The sequence below is a fragment of the Equus asinus genome, chromosome X (assembly GCF_041296235.1).
Source record: "Equus asinus isolate D_3611 breed Donkey chromosome X, EquAss-T2T_v2, whole genome shotgun sequence".
NCBI lineage: Eukaryota > Metazoa > Chordata > Mammalia > Perissodactyla > Equidae > Equus > Equus asinus.
In genome coordinates this window covers 16,732,969-16,749,391 of record NC_091820.1, presented here as the reverse complement: position 1 = coordinate 16,749,391, position 16,423 = coordinate 16,732,969, and the positions used below count along the sequence as shown (strand labels likewise).

At 37.3% G+C, this 16,423-nt stretch overlaps 1 protein-coding gene across 7 annotated transcripts in view; it reads right to left on the bottom strand.

The window, feature by feature from the left end:
• The window catches only part of CNKSR2 (connector enhancer of kinase suppressor of Ras 2), a 257,093-nt gene that overhangs the window by 205,664 nt on the left and 35,006 nt on the right, over positions 1-16,423 (bottom strand). For all 7 annotated transcript variants that reach the window (XM_070501997.1, XM_070501999.1, XM_070502002.1 and 4 more), the window contains exon 2: positions 1,997-2,160. In XM_070501997.1, coding sequence (XP_070358098.1) covers positions 1,997-2,160 — 164 coding nt within the window. The remainder of the gene's footprint in view (positions 1-1,996; positions 2,161-16,423) is intronic.

Sequence of the window (16,423 nt, the reverse complement as noted above, 5' to 3'; positions counted from 1 at the left end):
TTGTCTTCACGCTTCTCTGACCACTTCATAAGCATCCTCTGCAGTCTCCTCTTCTTTCCCAGCCTGAGTGTCCAGCTGCATTCTTTGTTCTTTATATTCCACAGGCCCTCCCTGGGTGATTTCTCTTTCTGTGGATTCAATCCCCATATCCTTGAGACTCCCAAATCTACATTCTCAGTCACTTCTCAGCTCCAAATTCCTATGTTCAACTGTCTGAGGAGTATCTCTTTCTGGATAATCCAGAGACGTCTCAAATTCAACAACTCCAAAACTCAATTCATATTCCCACTTAAATCTGTTCTTGCTGCTATTGCCTATCTTTGTTATTGCAAAATCACCTACTCTATCTCTGCAGCCAGAGGAGAGAAAATCTTTCTCAATTCCTTCCTTTATCTCACTCCTCATATTCACCAGATCTTCTCTATTTCTGTTGCACATCCTCAGTTCAAGCCCTATTCAGAGCCTAAGTAGATTACTTTAAACATTTCCTAATCGTTAGCCCTGTCTTCAGTTTATGCCCACCTTATTCTATCCATTTGACTACCATCAGTTACCTTTTGAAAACATGTATTTCATCATTCTTGCGTGGTTATCCACACTATGAAGTACAAATCTCTTATCATGATGTTAAGGTACTTCTGCAGTCTGGTCCTAGTCTATCTTTTAAAGCCTAATTTTCTCCCAGCTATTTTTCAAACACACCAGGCATGCTCATTATTCTGTATGCCTGTGTATGCGTTGTTTTATCTACCTGGAATGTCCTTCCCCTGTTCCTTCATCTACCAAACACATGTTCATCCTCCACTTGGCTACTTAAACACCACCGCTTTTGCAATATGAGTCCGTGTACCTGAGTCAAAGATAATTATTTTCTCTTCTATGCCCACATAATACTTAGCTCATACTTTTATTTTAGTATTTTACTACAGTATTGTGATTAATTATTTGTATGTCACTCTCCCCCCACTAGGCTTTTCGAGAGGACAGGAACTAGATTTTACATCCAATACACAGTGCTGAGTGTACTAATTGATTTTTGAATTACGTTTAATTATCTACTCATTTCCTATTAATCATCATCTATAACATAATAATACATCATAACATAATAATATTACTACTTATTGAATACCTACTGTGCACCAGGCACTGAATCAGCCACTAAAGAAACACTAGCTAATTTGCTTTGCACACCATCACCAAGAGGTAGTTGTTATTATCTCCATTTTAAATAAAAGAACTAAGCTATGGTGAAATTACTTGCCCACAAGTGTCAGTAACTGAGCCAAATTTCAATCTCAGATTATTCTATTACAAGACTCATGTTCTTTCTCACTGTAGCTTTAGATCCCTCACAGACATCTGGAAGAATTTAAAATCAATCAGGCTAGTGTCATCTTACCTAACATGGAAAAAAAATCTATGTTCCTCTCAGAATATCTAATGTACTATCAGAATCTTTCAGGATTATTTTAATATTGATTTCTCTTGTCTAACTAGGTACTGCTCTTTAAAGATACAGAAGTAACCACATAAGGTACAATATTCAATTTTCACTCGAGGTATACATAAAGAACACTCAAATAATTTGATTATTTTAAGGATGATTTTTCTAAAATAGGATTACTTAATATTTGTTATACTAAATCAAAATTTTTAGACGGGAATGGACTTTATAACTGATGATATACAATTGTATATCCCAAATGCTGCTGTGAAAACTCCCTTGGTGAGCTCTAAGTTTTTCAAGTAAGTAAATGTAGTGTCACCAGTGGAGTTATAAGCCTCTTTAATTTGTAATCTGGCACCCTATAATACAGCAAATTCAATGATGGAGGAAAATATCACATCCAGTTGGTTGAGAATTAGGGATTTTTTTTTTCTACTTGCATTTCAATTATTTTAAAAAAGAGAAGGAAAGAAACAAAAAAAGAAAACAGGAAAGAAAACAAGAAAAAAAGTGAAATTTCCCTTCCCACCAGTTTTTTGTCCTTACCAGTGCACACAGAAGGTCAACTGCTTCCAAGATCAGTTCCTGGTGGCCAATGCGGCTGACCCCTAGATCTTCTAGCTCCTGATGTGTAATGCGCAGCAGCTGGTCCCCACTGATCTTCTCTCTTTCGAAATTCTTAATATACTGCTGCAAACAGTCATCAAGACCTACAAAAAAAAATATGGAAGACAAGAATGAAAAAAACAGCTGAACCAAACCAATAGGAAAAAACAGAACAAGCATTAACTCTTACCAAGTCACAAGTTAAGTCCACTGCAACTGTGGACTAGTTCAATCATCCACCTTTTCTCAACTCACATATGGGCTGCAGTGGGGGAAAAATCACTTCCTCATATCCCTAGTTGTTAGGCTCCTATTTAAATTTTCCTCAGCAATTATTGGAAATCTTTACCTTTTTTTCTTTGTTGCCTATTTCATAAAATGTACTAATGGGAAGGTCCCCCTACTTCCAAACTTATCTGCATGCCACTCCTCCTTTCTTCTTTACCCTCATTGCTGAGGGAGAGGTATCCTTCTTCCTACACAGGCTAATCGATCTTCCTGTGCTCTGGACTCCCATCTCCTTGCCACCCTAACACTGCTTCAACAATCAAAGCATTAAGTGCTCTCTTTATTTCAACCATTTCCTATTCATTAACTCCTTCTATATTCCAACTTCTGCCATCTTAAAAGACAAAATAAAACAAAACAAAACGCTTTTCTTGATTTCCTTGATCCTGTGTTCCTCTCACTAGTCTCTTACTCTCTTCAGAGCCTAGCCCTTTTACCTCTATCTCCTCACGGCAAAGCACACCTTAATTTAATATCACTTGGATTTTACCCAAATCCCAAAGTGGAAATCCAGAGTGGACACATTTTTCAAGACTATTCAAGGTACTTCGTAAGTGATTGGCCAGACTATAGACTGGGTCAGCTTTAATCACCTATGAAATGGCCTGATACAAATGATGAACTAGACTAACAAGATTTCTTCTCTCCAGATTTTTTTTTTGAGCAAGATTAGCCCTGAGCTAACATCTGCTACCAATCCTCCACTTTTTGCTGAGGAAGACTGGTCCTGAGCTAATATCTGTGCCCATCTTTCTCTATTTTTTATGTGGGATGCCACCACAGCATGGCTTGATAAGCGGCAAGTAGGTCCGTGCCTGGGATCCAAACCAGAGAACCCCGCGCCACCAAAGCGGAGTGCACGAACTTAACTGCTACACAACTGGGCCAGCCCCTCTCCAGACTTTTAAGTAAGGGATACCAAGAAAATGAGGGAATGCGCAAAAACTAAAAAGTCTTGACTATATCAAGGAGGGAGACGAGAGCCCATAATGGGCTACAACCCAGTTGAAATTACAACAGAACAGAAATTACAAGCAAGTATAGAAAGCAGAGACAAATGTGCAAAGGGAAGCAAAGTCCCCTAACAGATTATGTAGCCATTGAGAGAGGAAAAGAGTCAGTCCTCTAAGTCGCCTGGTTCCTGATAGGGTCTAATACCAGGCCACACACGTCCTTACTATATTCTAAAACTTCCTTAAAGTAACTTGAGTTACCCTATAGTCTCTCTATATGATCCTTTCTTTCATTCTCCATTGGTATGTATACATCACTCTCTCCTGGTTCTCTTGCCTCTTTGTCCATTCCTTCTTAGTGCCCTTTCAGGCACTTTCTCCAACTATCCTAAAATATAGTTGCTCTCCACTCCAGGCAGCCCTCCCTGGTCCCCTTACCCCTCACTCTTTACATTCTAACTGAATAATCTAATCCATGCCCATATCTTCAACTACCATCTAACACCCCATATTTCCAATTCAGACACCCCTCATGAATGCCAGACCCATCTACACAACCCAACATGTCCACAACACAACTCCTCATTTTCCCCTCCATGAGTTTCCCTGCTGCATTCACTGTCTCAATGAACAGCACCCACCATCTATCCTGGTATAAAAACCAAATATATGGGAGCCATCTTAGATTTATCCACCTTCCTCATATCCCTGCATCCAACGAATCTCTATGTCCAAACAATTGGTCCTCTGAATTATTTTTTACATGTATCCTTTCCTCTCATTTCCCACTGCCATCTTCCTAAATCAGGCCATAAATATCTCTCATCTGGACTAAAGCAGTTTTATGGTTTTCCTGCTATTAGTCATTATCCCCTCCAATTCATCTTCCCCAACATAAAAATTCTGATGTCATACTCTATCTCAAAATTTTTCAATGATTCTTCATATTTATGACAGAATAAAATCCAAACTTTACATAGTGTTCAAGGCCCTTCCTAATCTGGACCTTGCCTTCCTATACAAACTCACTCCAGACACCCTCCACTCTTCCTAATCTCCCACTCTGCAGACCTCCATTACAAGAATGCCCACATTATACTGTAATTCTTTGTTCCCATGTCTGTGTACCAAAAAAATAGCCTGGAAATTCCTTGAAGTTGGGCACTGTGTCTTCTGATTTTGGAGAAACCAGGCCTTAGCACAGTGACTGATACAGAGTGCTGCTCAATAAGTGTAAACTGAACAAATTAGACATTTATTTTTATGCTATATAACCTGGTAGATGCAAAAAAGGAACACATTAAATAAGAGCTAAATCTAAAAATAGAGTGGTGAAAAAGAACCATTTGGTACATGGCATTTAGAGGCACTCATGTCTTGATACATTGCAGAATAATATGAGCTAGAATGTTACTATTTTGAGCTGATTTTTCTTAGGAGTCCTCCATGTAAAGGAATGATAAAGGATCTCCTAGAGCACCAATGCCAGCATCATTAAGGTTACAGACCAAGTTACATACTAAGTGGCAGGGTAGAAATAAGGGAGAGAGGCTTACACTATATATCACCAACTGGTGCCTAATTTAATTATCAAGGTATATTACTCCATAATATAGGAAGTATCTTGGCTCCTATATTTAAAATGTAAAATACATGGTCAATAAACAGGTAGGGTATTATAATAAAAATTATAATAATGACACTTTATGTCAATACACGTATTTCTAAACTATAAGGTGATTTCATATATATTTTTTTCTCACCTAAACCATAAATAATGAATGGCTTTATAATATATATATATATTTTTTTTTGGTGAGCAAGATTGGCCCAAAGCTAACATCTGGTTCCAATCTTCCTCTTTTTGCTTGAGGAAGATTGTCCCTAAGCTAACATCAGTGACAATCTTTCTCTATTTTGTATGTGGGACATTGCCACAGCATGGCTTGATGAGCAGTGTGTAAGTCTGTGCCTGGGATCTGAACTCACAAACCCCAGGCCGCCGAAATGGAGCATGTGAACTTAACTACTACACCACCAGGCCAGCCCCGAGGCCTTATAATATTTTAGAGTTGTTATTTTGACTGAAAGGTCAAAATCAACATCTCAAGTCTGTTTATGGAGAAAATATGGTCCAGAGTCATCTACAAAATTCACAAAAATGAATACATTATAAAATAGGGCCAAAGGCCTGAACCTCATGATTCTAGATCTATGCAGCATGTATGTAATAATTAAAAGCCCTCTCATTCACTCATACACTATTTAGAATAGAGCTGTCCCATTTTCAAGAATGAGAAATTCTTTAGTGATTATATGACTAGTCTTCAAGACTGTAACATTTATTAAATAGATAAAATAAGAACAGATACATACTAGATATTAAAAATGCTATTACCTACACCATTTTCCTAAGATTTTAAGCTCTAATGTTGCATGAATTATTTCCTTAGGCTCCAGCAAATTTTACCCTTTCTTGTTGATATCTTCTAAATAATTGTAAGTAAAATTTATAAACTCCACCTACAAATTCCTACCTATTGCTCTTAAGAAAACAGGATGCCGACCCTGATATCAGTTTCCCTACATTAAACCCAGCATATATGGGGTGAAAACCAAAACACTCATTCCCTGCTTACTCTCTGGCTTCCCGGCTCCAGAATCCACTATCCTCCATGGAGACAGACACCGCCAAGGACAAACACCTGGATTCACTATCTCCTGCCTGCACAGAGATACAGGCTGGTGGGAAAGCTGCTGACCAGCAAGGTCACAGGCTCCCTCCTCTCTGCAAGTAGTCTCAAGGCCAAAGACAGGCTGGTGGGAAAGCTCCCACCAGCAAGGCCATATGCCCCCCCCAACAACCTAAAACCCCAAATAAAAACCCTTCCTTTTAGCTTTTCGGGGAGTTTGGGATTTCAGTGTTAGCTGCCCTCTCTCCTTGCTCAGCGCTGTGCAATTATAAAATTCCTACTTTCTTCCACTACCCCTAGTGTCAGAGATTGGCTTGCTGTGCAATGGGTGAGCAAACTCACTTCAGGTTCGACATCAAACACATAAAAAAGAAATTTTGACTCATACTCTAAACCACACAAATCTACCATGAAGAAAATTGTGCACTGCTGTCAATTGAAATATTAAACAAACTATACACTATTCTGTCTAAGACCACGCCTTAAAATAATCAAAAAGAAGGCTTGAAATCATTACTATGACATGTCTATTTCAGTAAATTATATTGTTTTCCACTATCTGCAGGGAACAGGAATTAACATATCATAGATCCAGAAAGAGGTTCCACAAATAATGAAACATTTACAAAATGATGACATTTGAGAGATAACCTAAGGATGCACAAATTTTCAGTAAACCAACAATATTACAGAAGATGGAGTAAAATAAGAAAATAAATCCACTATAATGTGGAACTGAAATATGCAAGTTATTATATTCAATATTCAAAACCTTAAAAATCCACTTAAAATGGGTATTAGAGAATGACTCTAGCCTACTCCAGGAAATTTTACTTTATACATCATTTTATATCTAACACATGTGCTCTTATCTAAAAACAGAACACTCTCTGATGTTTACAGCAAAAGATAAAAATGTAAATTCATTAATTAAAATTCTGTTGCCACTCACTATCTACTGTGAAGAATGAAGATTGACACACAAAGGTTTGTGAGGACCTAGAGGTCCCTTCTGCAAAATAAGGTAAGGAAATTAAAACAAACATGCATCAATCTAATATCCTTTTGCTTACTGAATAAGAAATTCAATTGCAGAATTCAAGGTAGAAGATCTTACTTTTAATCTAGTTTTCAGTCCCCTCATTTCACTGACACTGCTTTTTTCCAAAATCACCAATGATCAATAAACACCAGATTCAACTGTCTCATTTCCAATCTCATTCTCCCCAAGCAACTTACTGCTCTATTTCTACCACCGTTTTTCCAGTCTCAGAGCCATCTTTGATAACTCCCCAATTTAATCTCTTGTCAGTTAGTGAGAAACATAATTTCTTCATTCAAAATACCTCTCGCTCTGTCCTTTCACTTCTGATCTCACTGTCACCAGCTTACTCGTGCTAGAAGCCTACCCTAATGCCTAGCTGCTCCCCCTGGCATCAGTCTGTCCAGTCTATCACTATCAGATCTCTAAAAACACTTTTGATCAAGCCATTTCCCGAGTCAAAAACTTCCATGACTCCTTCTGCCAGAAGGTTAACATTCAAAGATGTTTTTTAAATTTTTTAACTTTTAAGGCTTTTTTTTTTGGTCCTGGATGCCAGTATCAGGCAGCATTCAGGTATTAATTATGACATCTACTATAGACAATAAAAGCACTTTCTATAATATAAACACCCAGAAAACTCATATAACCATGCATTTCTTCTATACACAAGATACTATAAAGATAAATGATCTAGTAAAAGAATTCATATTTAAGATCTTGTGGTACTTCCTAAACCATGTGAAAAGGATGAAATTATATTCAGTAGCATTTTGGCATTAAACGAATTTTACTGTATTCCAATTATTGGAAAACTGGCCAACTTACGTAAATATATATGCTACTTAACAGATACCCAGAATATTTAATAAATCAAACACCTGAAGTATTCTAGAAAAATAAGATTTTGCTCTAGAACCTATGTAGTTAAAAATTTCTCTTTAACAATTCCCATATAGTTCTTGAGGGATATAGTCATATAAATTCTTTTTCCTTCTTCTTCTCCCCAAAGCCCCCCAGTACACAGTTGTATATTCTAGTTGTAGGTCCTTCTAGTTATGCTATGTGGGACGTTGCCTCAGCATGGCTCGATGAGCGGTGCTAAGTCTGCACCCAGGATCCAAACCAGTGAAACTGGGGGCCAAAGAAGCGGAATATGTGAACTTGACCACTCGGCCACAGAGTCGGCCCCTAAATTCCTGATTTAATTCACAGATGAGCTGGCCATCACTCTTACTTAGCAAGTAAAGTGTATTTGTTCTTTGCTCTGCTTTTTATTATACTCAGCTTTATATTTTTTTTAGCCAAAAAAATAAGAAAAAGTTTCTTCAAAAGCATCTATGCCACTAGACAATTCTAAATATCAACAAAAAAGAGGCAATACCTGCTTTAACAAGTGAGAAATAATACGAACAAGAATAACAAACTGTGGGGCATCCATGCCATGGAATACTATTCAGCAATAAAAAAGGAACTATTGATATACACAACAACTTGGATGGATTTCAAGGGTAGTATGATGAGTGAAAATGACCAAACTGAAAGTGGTTACTGAACGATTCCATTTAAATTACATACTGAAAAAGGCAAAACTACAGCAGCAGAAAACAGATCAGCAGGTGGCAGGGATTGGGAATATGAAGAGGGTGTGACTATAAAGCAGCAGGAGGGAGTTTTGCAGGGTGATGAAACTGTTTTGTATGCCGAATGTGGTGCTGGTTACAGAAATTTATACATGTGTTAAAACTCACACAACTATTAACACCCAAAAAGTCAATATTACTCTGTTAATTTAAAAGATAAAATTTTTTTAAAGATTACAAATGAATTACATGCTACGTAACATTTGGAAAATACTATTAAACTAAAAATTTAGTTGAAAAAATTTTCCTTCTGACATCATTTTATCACAGTGTTTGACATAAAAGACCCAAGCCAGGGAACAATATTTCCAGCATTCCATTCAGCAACTATTTATTAAGCACCTACTAATGTTGGGGCAATGTGCACTGATGCATTTAACTCCCTCTGAAAAGACTCCTTCGCCCTGATGATTGGCAGAGCAGAGAGGCTATAAAGAGAATTCTGAGAAGAGAGACTGATGCAATAGGAAACTAATCATTGCCTGTGGTCTCCTCAAGACTCAGAAGGCCAAGCCCCACTGGATCATCATCATTTCTACTCTTCTCCTTAGACCTAATTTTTCTCCATAACACTTAATGTTGTTTTTAAGACAGAGACTAAAAAAAAATATTTACTGGGTGGTAATATGTCAATTGTTACATTTTGCAAAACAATTCAGCCTCCCTAAAATCTGTTTCTGGTTTATTTTAAACAAGAGTAGATTTTAAATGCCAGAGAACTTTAAGATAAATTTCAAAGAAATATCTGGTTTAAAACTCCCTCTCCTAGAAAATGCCCAAAAGAAAGCAAAAGTAAGGAAGAAAAATTCATCAGCACTGAAACTAGGAGACAGTGCCAATCACATAACAGACAAAGATTTAATGTTGAAAAATAAAAAGGTACTGGAAGAAAACTGGGTTCCGTACCAAATCAAAGCCAGAAACAGTAAAGAAGAAGACAGATGGATTTGACTACACAAAAATTAAGTTTTGTTATGACATATCAAATCAGAATATTTACAAAAAAGTACTTAAAATATATCCAGTGATAATACTACATCAAGGCCAACTGTAGAGGGCAAAGTAGCCCATAGACAGACTATCAAGTTGCACGAAACTGCTCAATTTAAAAATACTTATATAGTAATCTGAGCCAGCAATTTTAAATTGCAATGGTACATTATACAAAGCAATGCTTGCATGGTTTCATAATTTTGTAATGTTTAAAAGTTTTGTATGTAGAACATGGTAAATCAGCTGGACAAGTAGTTTTTGTCAAAGTGAGTTTCAGGACAGCTTACAAACAAACTTTTAAATGCTCTTTATGTAAAGATGAAATAAACTCTAAATATTATACAAATATCCTGCATTTCCATTATTTATTTTTTTTGAGAAAGATTAGCCCTGAGCTAACATCTGCCACCAATCCTCCTCTTTTTGCTGAGGAAGACTGGCCCTGAGCTAACATCCGGGGCCCATCTTCCTCTACTTTATATGTGGGACGCATACCACGACATGGCTTGCCAAGCAGTGCATAGGTCCACACCCGGGATGCAAACTGGTGAATCATGGGCTGCTGAAGCAGAACATGCAAGCTTAACCACTGCGACACTGGGCTGGCCCCTCCATGTTTTAATTTTTAAAACAAAATCAAAATTATTTTAATGACATCTTCAATAAGCAAAGACTGCCTGCTTTTATCATGGAGCTTAAAGCTATTATATACTTAAGAATTCACAAACATTTTTCAAAAATCATACTTTCTCCCCCATATTAACAGTCGGTTTCAGATTAAGTTTTAAGTAAAGCTGAAACTGTTTTTCTCTTTGCAAGCCTTCACAGTCCTTACTATTTTATTAACAGAAAAATAACTTTAATATGAATCACAGGTAGACCAAGCATAATGAAGTAGTCACAAACCTAGGGATTAGTGATGTCTTTCACTTTACAACTTAACAAGTAAGCATTTTTTGCTTGTTTGTTTGTTTAAGGAAGCTTAAGGACATCTAAGTCTTTCATCTTTTATTCTAGCATTCAAGGACCTCCAAACTCAGGCCCCAACCTATCCAAAATTCTCTCTCATACATTCACATATCCTATGCTGCAGCCAAAGTGAACAACCCAACTGTTTCCTTAACGTGATTCCTATTACCCAGGATGTCCTCTTCTACATATTTAGATGCTGAAACATGTCAGGTCTTGATCACCGAATCAGATGGATCTCTCTTCTCTTAATATCTTCGAATTTTACATGTATGGTATTTATTATCCACGTTGTCTTGTCAGAATCTTTGCATTAGTGTCTTATTCCCAATAGATTACATAGAGCCCTGAAGGGTGGCATCACTGACTCCTCCACACAGCACTGGGCACCTGATCCATATTCAGTCATTCTTTCATTTAATCAATATTGACTGAGGTGATACTATGTGCTAGGCACTTGGAATCAAATGGCGAGCAAAAACTGACATGGCCACAGACTTTATGTAGTTTATAGTGTAATACTGAAGACAACCATTAATCATTTAATTGCCAAAATAGAGGTATAAATACAAGCTGTGATAATTGTTATAAAGGAAAAAATACACTGTGCTGTGAAAAACAAAAATGGAGACTTACCCTAGGCTGATGTGGAAGTCAGGAATGGAAGGCTTACTTGAGAAATCAATGACTGCACTATGATCTATAAGCTTAAAAATTAACTAGACAAAGGAGAGGAGCAGAAAGGGGATGATGCAGGCAAAAGAAACATGTGCAAAGAACCTGTGCTACAAAAGGAACACTGTACATTTGAAAACTGAAAGAAGACTGTGGCTGAAATACAGAGAGGAGGAAGAAAATGGAGCAGGATGGGGATAGAGAGATGGGTCAGGGATGAGATGATGCAGGGTCTTTTGGGCCATGTTCAGAAGCCTGATCGTGACCCTAAGAGCAATGAGAAGGTACTGAAGGGTTTGAAGTAGGTAACATTAAAAGTATTTTGTGAACATTACTCCAGCTGTAGTAAGGTAAGTGATTTGGAGGCTGCCAAGAGGGGGGCAGGTTGGGGTGACATTTAAAGTAATCTAAGTATGAGCTGCTAGTATCTTGTCCTAGGATAATGGAAGGAAAGGAAGGGAAGAGACAGATTGGAAAGACGACATAATGTGCAGGCCTTGGTGCTGGATTGGATGTGTGAGGTAGAGGAGGCCATGGGAAGGAAAACGATGTTTACATTTCTGGATTACAGAAATGGATAAACGGTGACATTATTCACAGACGATGGAAACACGAGAGAAGCAGCTTAGGGTAGCTGGCTCTCTTCTGGACATATCGTGATTTCACTTCCTTTGAGACAACCAGGTAGCAGTGTTCAGTAGTCAGTCAGAAATAAAGATCTGCTCCGGAGACACACATTTGAAAGTCCTTGGTGTACAGGTAGAAGATTGAAGCCATGAGTCTTACTGATACCGACTAGGGAAAATGAGTAGAGTGAAAAGAGGATATAGAACTGAACCTTAAGAGACCCCAAAATGTAAAGGCCTGGTAGTAGAAAACCTGCAAAGACAACGGAGGACATACAGCCAGAGAGGAATGGAAAAAAACGAGGAAAGGGTCGTGTCATGGAAGCCAACAGAAGAAAATGTTTCAAGACTGGCAGGACTTGTGGTAAAAGAAAACTCAGATTGCCAGAGTTCAAAGTCCACTCTGAATTTGACAGTTAGGAGATTATTAGTGACTTTCATCAGAGTATCATAATAATACAAATAGAAGCCAGACAGCGCGTGGAGTTTAGGGGTGACAAAGTGGAGGTCTTGCATGTAGAATATTCTTTTATGAGAATATATGGTATTGGTGACGATGTAGAGTGGACAGGGAGGTGTCACGTCAGGCCAAAGGGACTATTGTTATACCAATTTTAGACAGGAAGCAACTAAAGGTTTTTGAGATTAGGTAACTCCCTAAGTGTACACAGTAGATAACCAACTGGCAAAGCAAGGATTAAAACCCAGACCCAGAGGATTCTGAAGTCCAATCTGTTTTGACTACATCAGACCATTTCAAGACTAAAAAATAGATCTTAACAATAAAGTAGATATTCTTGCAAAAAGAAAAGGGTAAATGGAGCTAGAAAGAAACATACAGCTATTAAATGAAGAGGAGATAAGAGGAAAATGGCTAATAAAAATCACTTTTCCAGACTTAATGTAAAAAAAATCATTTAAAACCACCAACGACTGAATTCCATGCTAGTATACTCTGATGAATTGAACTCAGTGTAGGGTACCTGGCTGACATTCAATATGAAACGGCATTCAAAAGAATGAAAGGAGAAACACTGCAGTTTTTAGATATCACTAAAACTAACACAATACACACTGACTTGAGAATTCTTCTTTCTAATGTCCTCCAATGCTATCCTTCAGTTACCCTCCTTCTACAACCAAGCAGTTGCTCTATAACAAATAGTGCACAATTTCTTTTCATGAGGATTCCCAAGAAAACCAAAAAAAGTAAAAAAAGAAAAGACAATTTTCTTCTGGGCCTGTTCTCATTTACTCTTTCCTCATTTTCTTTAGAAAATGCTAAGCTGGCAATAGTTTTCCATTGTTTCCAAATGGAAGTGTTGACACTGATTAAAAGTAACACATTGGGGCTGGCCCCGTGGCCGAGTGGTTAAGTTCGCGCGCTCCGCTGCAGGCGGCCCAGTGTTTCGTTGGTTCGAATCCTGGGCGCGGACATGGCACTGCTCATCAAACCACGCTGAGGCAGCATCCCACATGCCACAACTAGAAGGACCCACAACGAAGAATATACAACTATGTACTGGGGCGCTTTAGGGAGAAAAAGGAAAAAATAAAAAAAATCTTTAAAAAAAAAAAAAAAAAAAAAAAAAAAAAAAAAGTAACACATTCCATTTATTTTTTGTGCTCACTGTGTGCCAAGTACTGTTTAAGCACTTCACAAATATTTTCCCATTTAATCCTTACAACAATCTTATGAATTACACATCATTATCTTGATTTTACAGATAAGAAAATTGAGACTTAGAGACCATGCCCAAGATGCCAGGGCTTAATAAACAGTAAGGCGAGGTCTAAACCCAAGTCCCTCTGACTCCACATCCCTGCCCGTAAAGCCGACACTACAGTAGGAGGAGTAGGGGAGGAGTGAAGAGGATTGTTTCCAACCCTCAGGAGGACTGTTCTCAAACTGATCATCTCTGCCATACCAAAAGACAGTAAGCCAAAAATATTTTTCCATTTAAAGCTTTAAAGACATTGTTTTAAAATACATTTACCTAAATTACACTTTGTATCAAAGGGATTCAAACACGTAGTTTACACATACAAACATAATTCAGCAGGATAACATAAATTAAAAGTAGATGAGAAAAATATGGTTGAGGGAAAATATGATTAGTCATAAAATGGGAGCCAGAAATAATGGTAATACAAAAAGTTCATGCCAATGAAGAATATTAGACTTGCTAAAGTGTGGGAGGAGCTAGAACACCAGCTGTAAATTGTCTAAACGCTAATGAAGAGGAAAACAGGATCATGAACACAGTTAAAAACATTCATTAGATAAAAGCAAGCCAGTTTCTCAGAGAAGCTCAGCGATTCTGGACACTAAAGCCAGAAAAAAAGATTTCTCATGGGAAGAAATCTTGTGTGCTGTAATGAACACTGCCTTCAATAAATCCTTTCAATATATACAACTACAAGTTCCCACCGGACTGTTTCTACAGCAATGCTGAAATATATCTTTTTCAAAAATTATATTGCATTATATACCAAATAAGAACTGGTTATCAAGAAGACAGAAAAATATTTATATTTACTGGCTTCAAAGATGTTACAATTTATCAGCAGAGGTTATAATTCTATGGAGAGAATAGCTAGCAGGATTTCTTTTATAATGATATTTTTGTCAACAAGTGCCTAAAATGTTTTGGGGACACATGCTATATATTCACTTAATATAATGACAATCTAAAAGGAAAGACTCCTATTGTTATACTTCTTATCTTGAAAAGCATGTTTACAGATTTTGACTTAAAAAAGTACAAATCACAGGCAACAAAAGAAAAAAAAAATTGGGCTGGCCCCATGAGTGGTTAAGTTTACGTGCTCTGCTTCAGCAGCCCAGGGTTCACCAGTTTGGATCCTGGGGGCAGACCTACACACTGCTCATCAAGTCATGCTGTGGAGGCATCCCACACAGAGAAGAACTAGAATGACCTACAACTAGGATATACAACTACGTCCTGGGGCTTTGGTGAGGAAAAAAAAAGAGGAAGATCGGCAACAGATGTTAGCCTAGGGCCACTCTTCCTCACCAAAAAAAAAAAAAAAAAAAAGCGCACCAGCATACCTTTAAAAAAAAGAAGGCCAGGTTTAAAAAAAAAAAAAGATAAATTGGACTTCATCAAAATTAAAAACTTTTGTCCATCGAAGGACACTATAAACAGAGTGAAAAGGCAACCCACTGAATGGGAGAAAATGTTTGCAAATCATAAATCTGACAAGGGATTAATATTCAGAATATATAAAGAACTCCTGCAACTCAACAACAACGAAAAACAGACAACCTGATTAAAAAATGGCAAAAGACTTAAATAGACATTTCTCCAGAGAAGATACACAGATGGTCAATAGAATACACACACACAATAGAATACTACTCAGCCATACAAAAAGACAAAATCGCCCCATTTGCAACAATATGGATGGACCTTGAGGGTATGATGTTAAGTGAAATAAGCCAGACAGAGAAAGACAATCACCACGTGACTTCACTCATATGTGGAAGATAAACCCATGGATAAAGAGAACGGATTAGTGGTTTACAGAGGGGAAGGGGATAGGGGCTGGGCGAAAGGGGTAAAGGGGCACGTATATATGGTGATGGATAAAAATTAAGACTACTGGTGGCAAGTATGATGCAGTCTATACAGAAACTGAAAATACTAATGTACACCTGAAATTACACAGTTATAACCCATTATGACATCAATAAAATAATTGGGGAAAAATGGTTAAGATAGTAAATTTGATGTCATGTGTATTTTATAATTAAAAAACATTTTAATGGTGAAAATGGTCAATTTTACGTCATGTATATTTTAACACAATAAAAAAATACAAGTTAACTAACAGATTAATCTTAGCCTAAGTTTACTTTCAAATTTTAATTAGACTTAAGCATTTGGGGAGGTATACAGCTATATGAAAGTCACAGCTATAAGTTACTATTTTATATCTGATTACTAATGCTATGCCCATGTGTAATCACACTTCTCTAACAGAAATACGATTTTCCTTCTATTGACTACAAAGAAACCAAAGGGAATGATTTACTAAATTTAGTAAATCTTACTCATGAATATGATATCTCACCCAACTTACGTAATCACAATGGGACTTAAGACAGCTGCGATCTTTTTTTTTTTTTTTTACTATTTTCATCTTATGTCTAAACAATATTGTTGAGTGTGAAGACATGCCACAAACTGTTTCAGCAATGTGTGAATTTTGAATGTTATAAAAAATTATACATTAGACCTACCAAGGGGGAGAAAAAAAGAATTTTATATCCAAACGCCATCCAGATAAATTTTGAAAGAATAGTAGCACAAAGGATTAATCAGTCATCTTTGTCTGAGTGATGGGAGAGCGTCCCTTCTCCAGGGAGGACGTGACCATAGGCAGGACGGAGGTGTTTCCCGTGTTTGTAGGTGGGGGGAGAGGAATTGGTCGTGGGGAAAACCCTCGAGTTGTGCCACT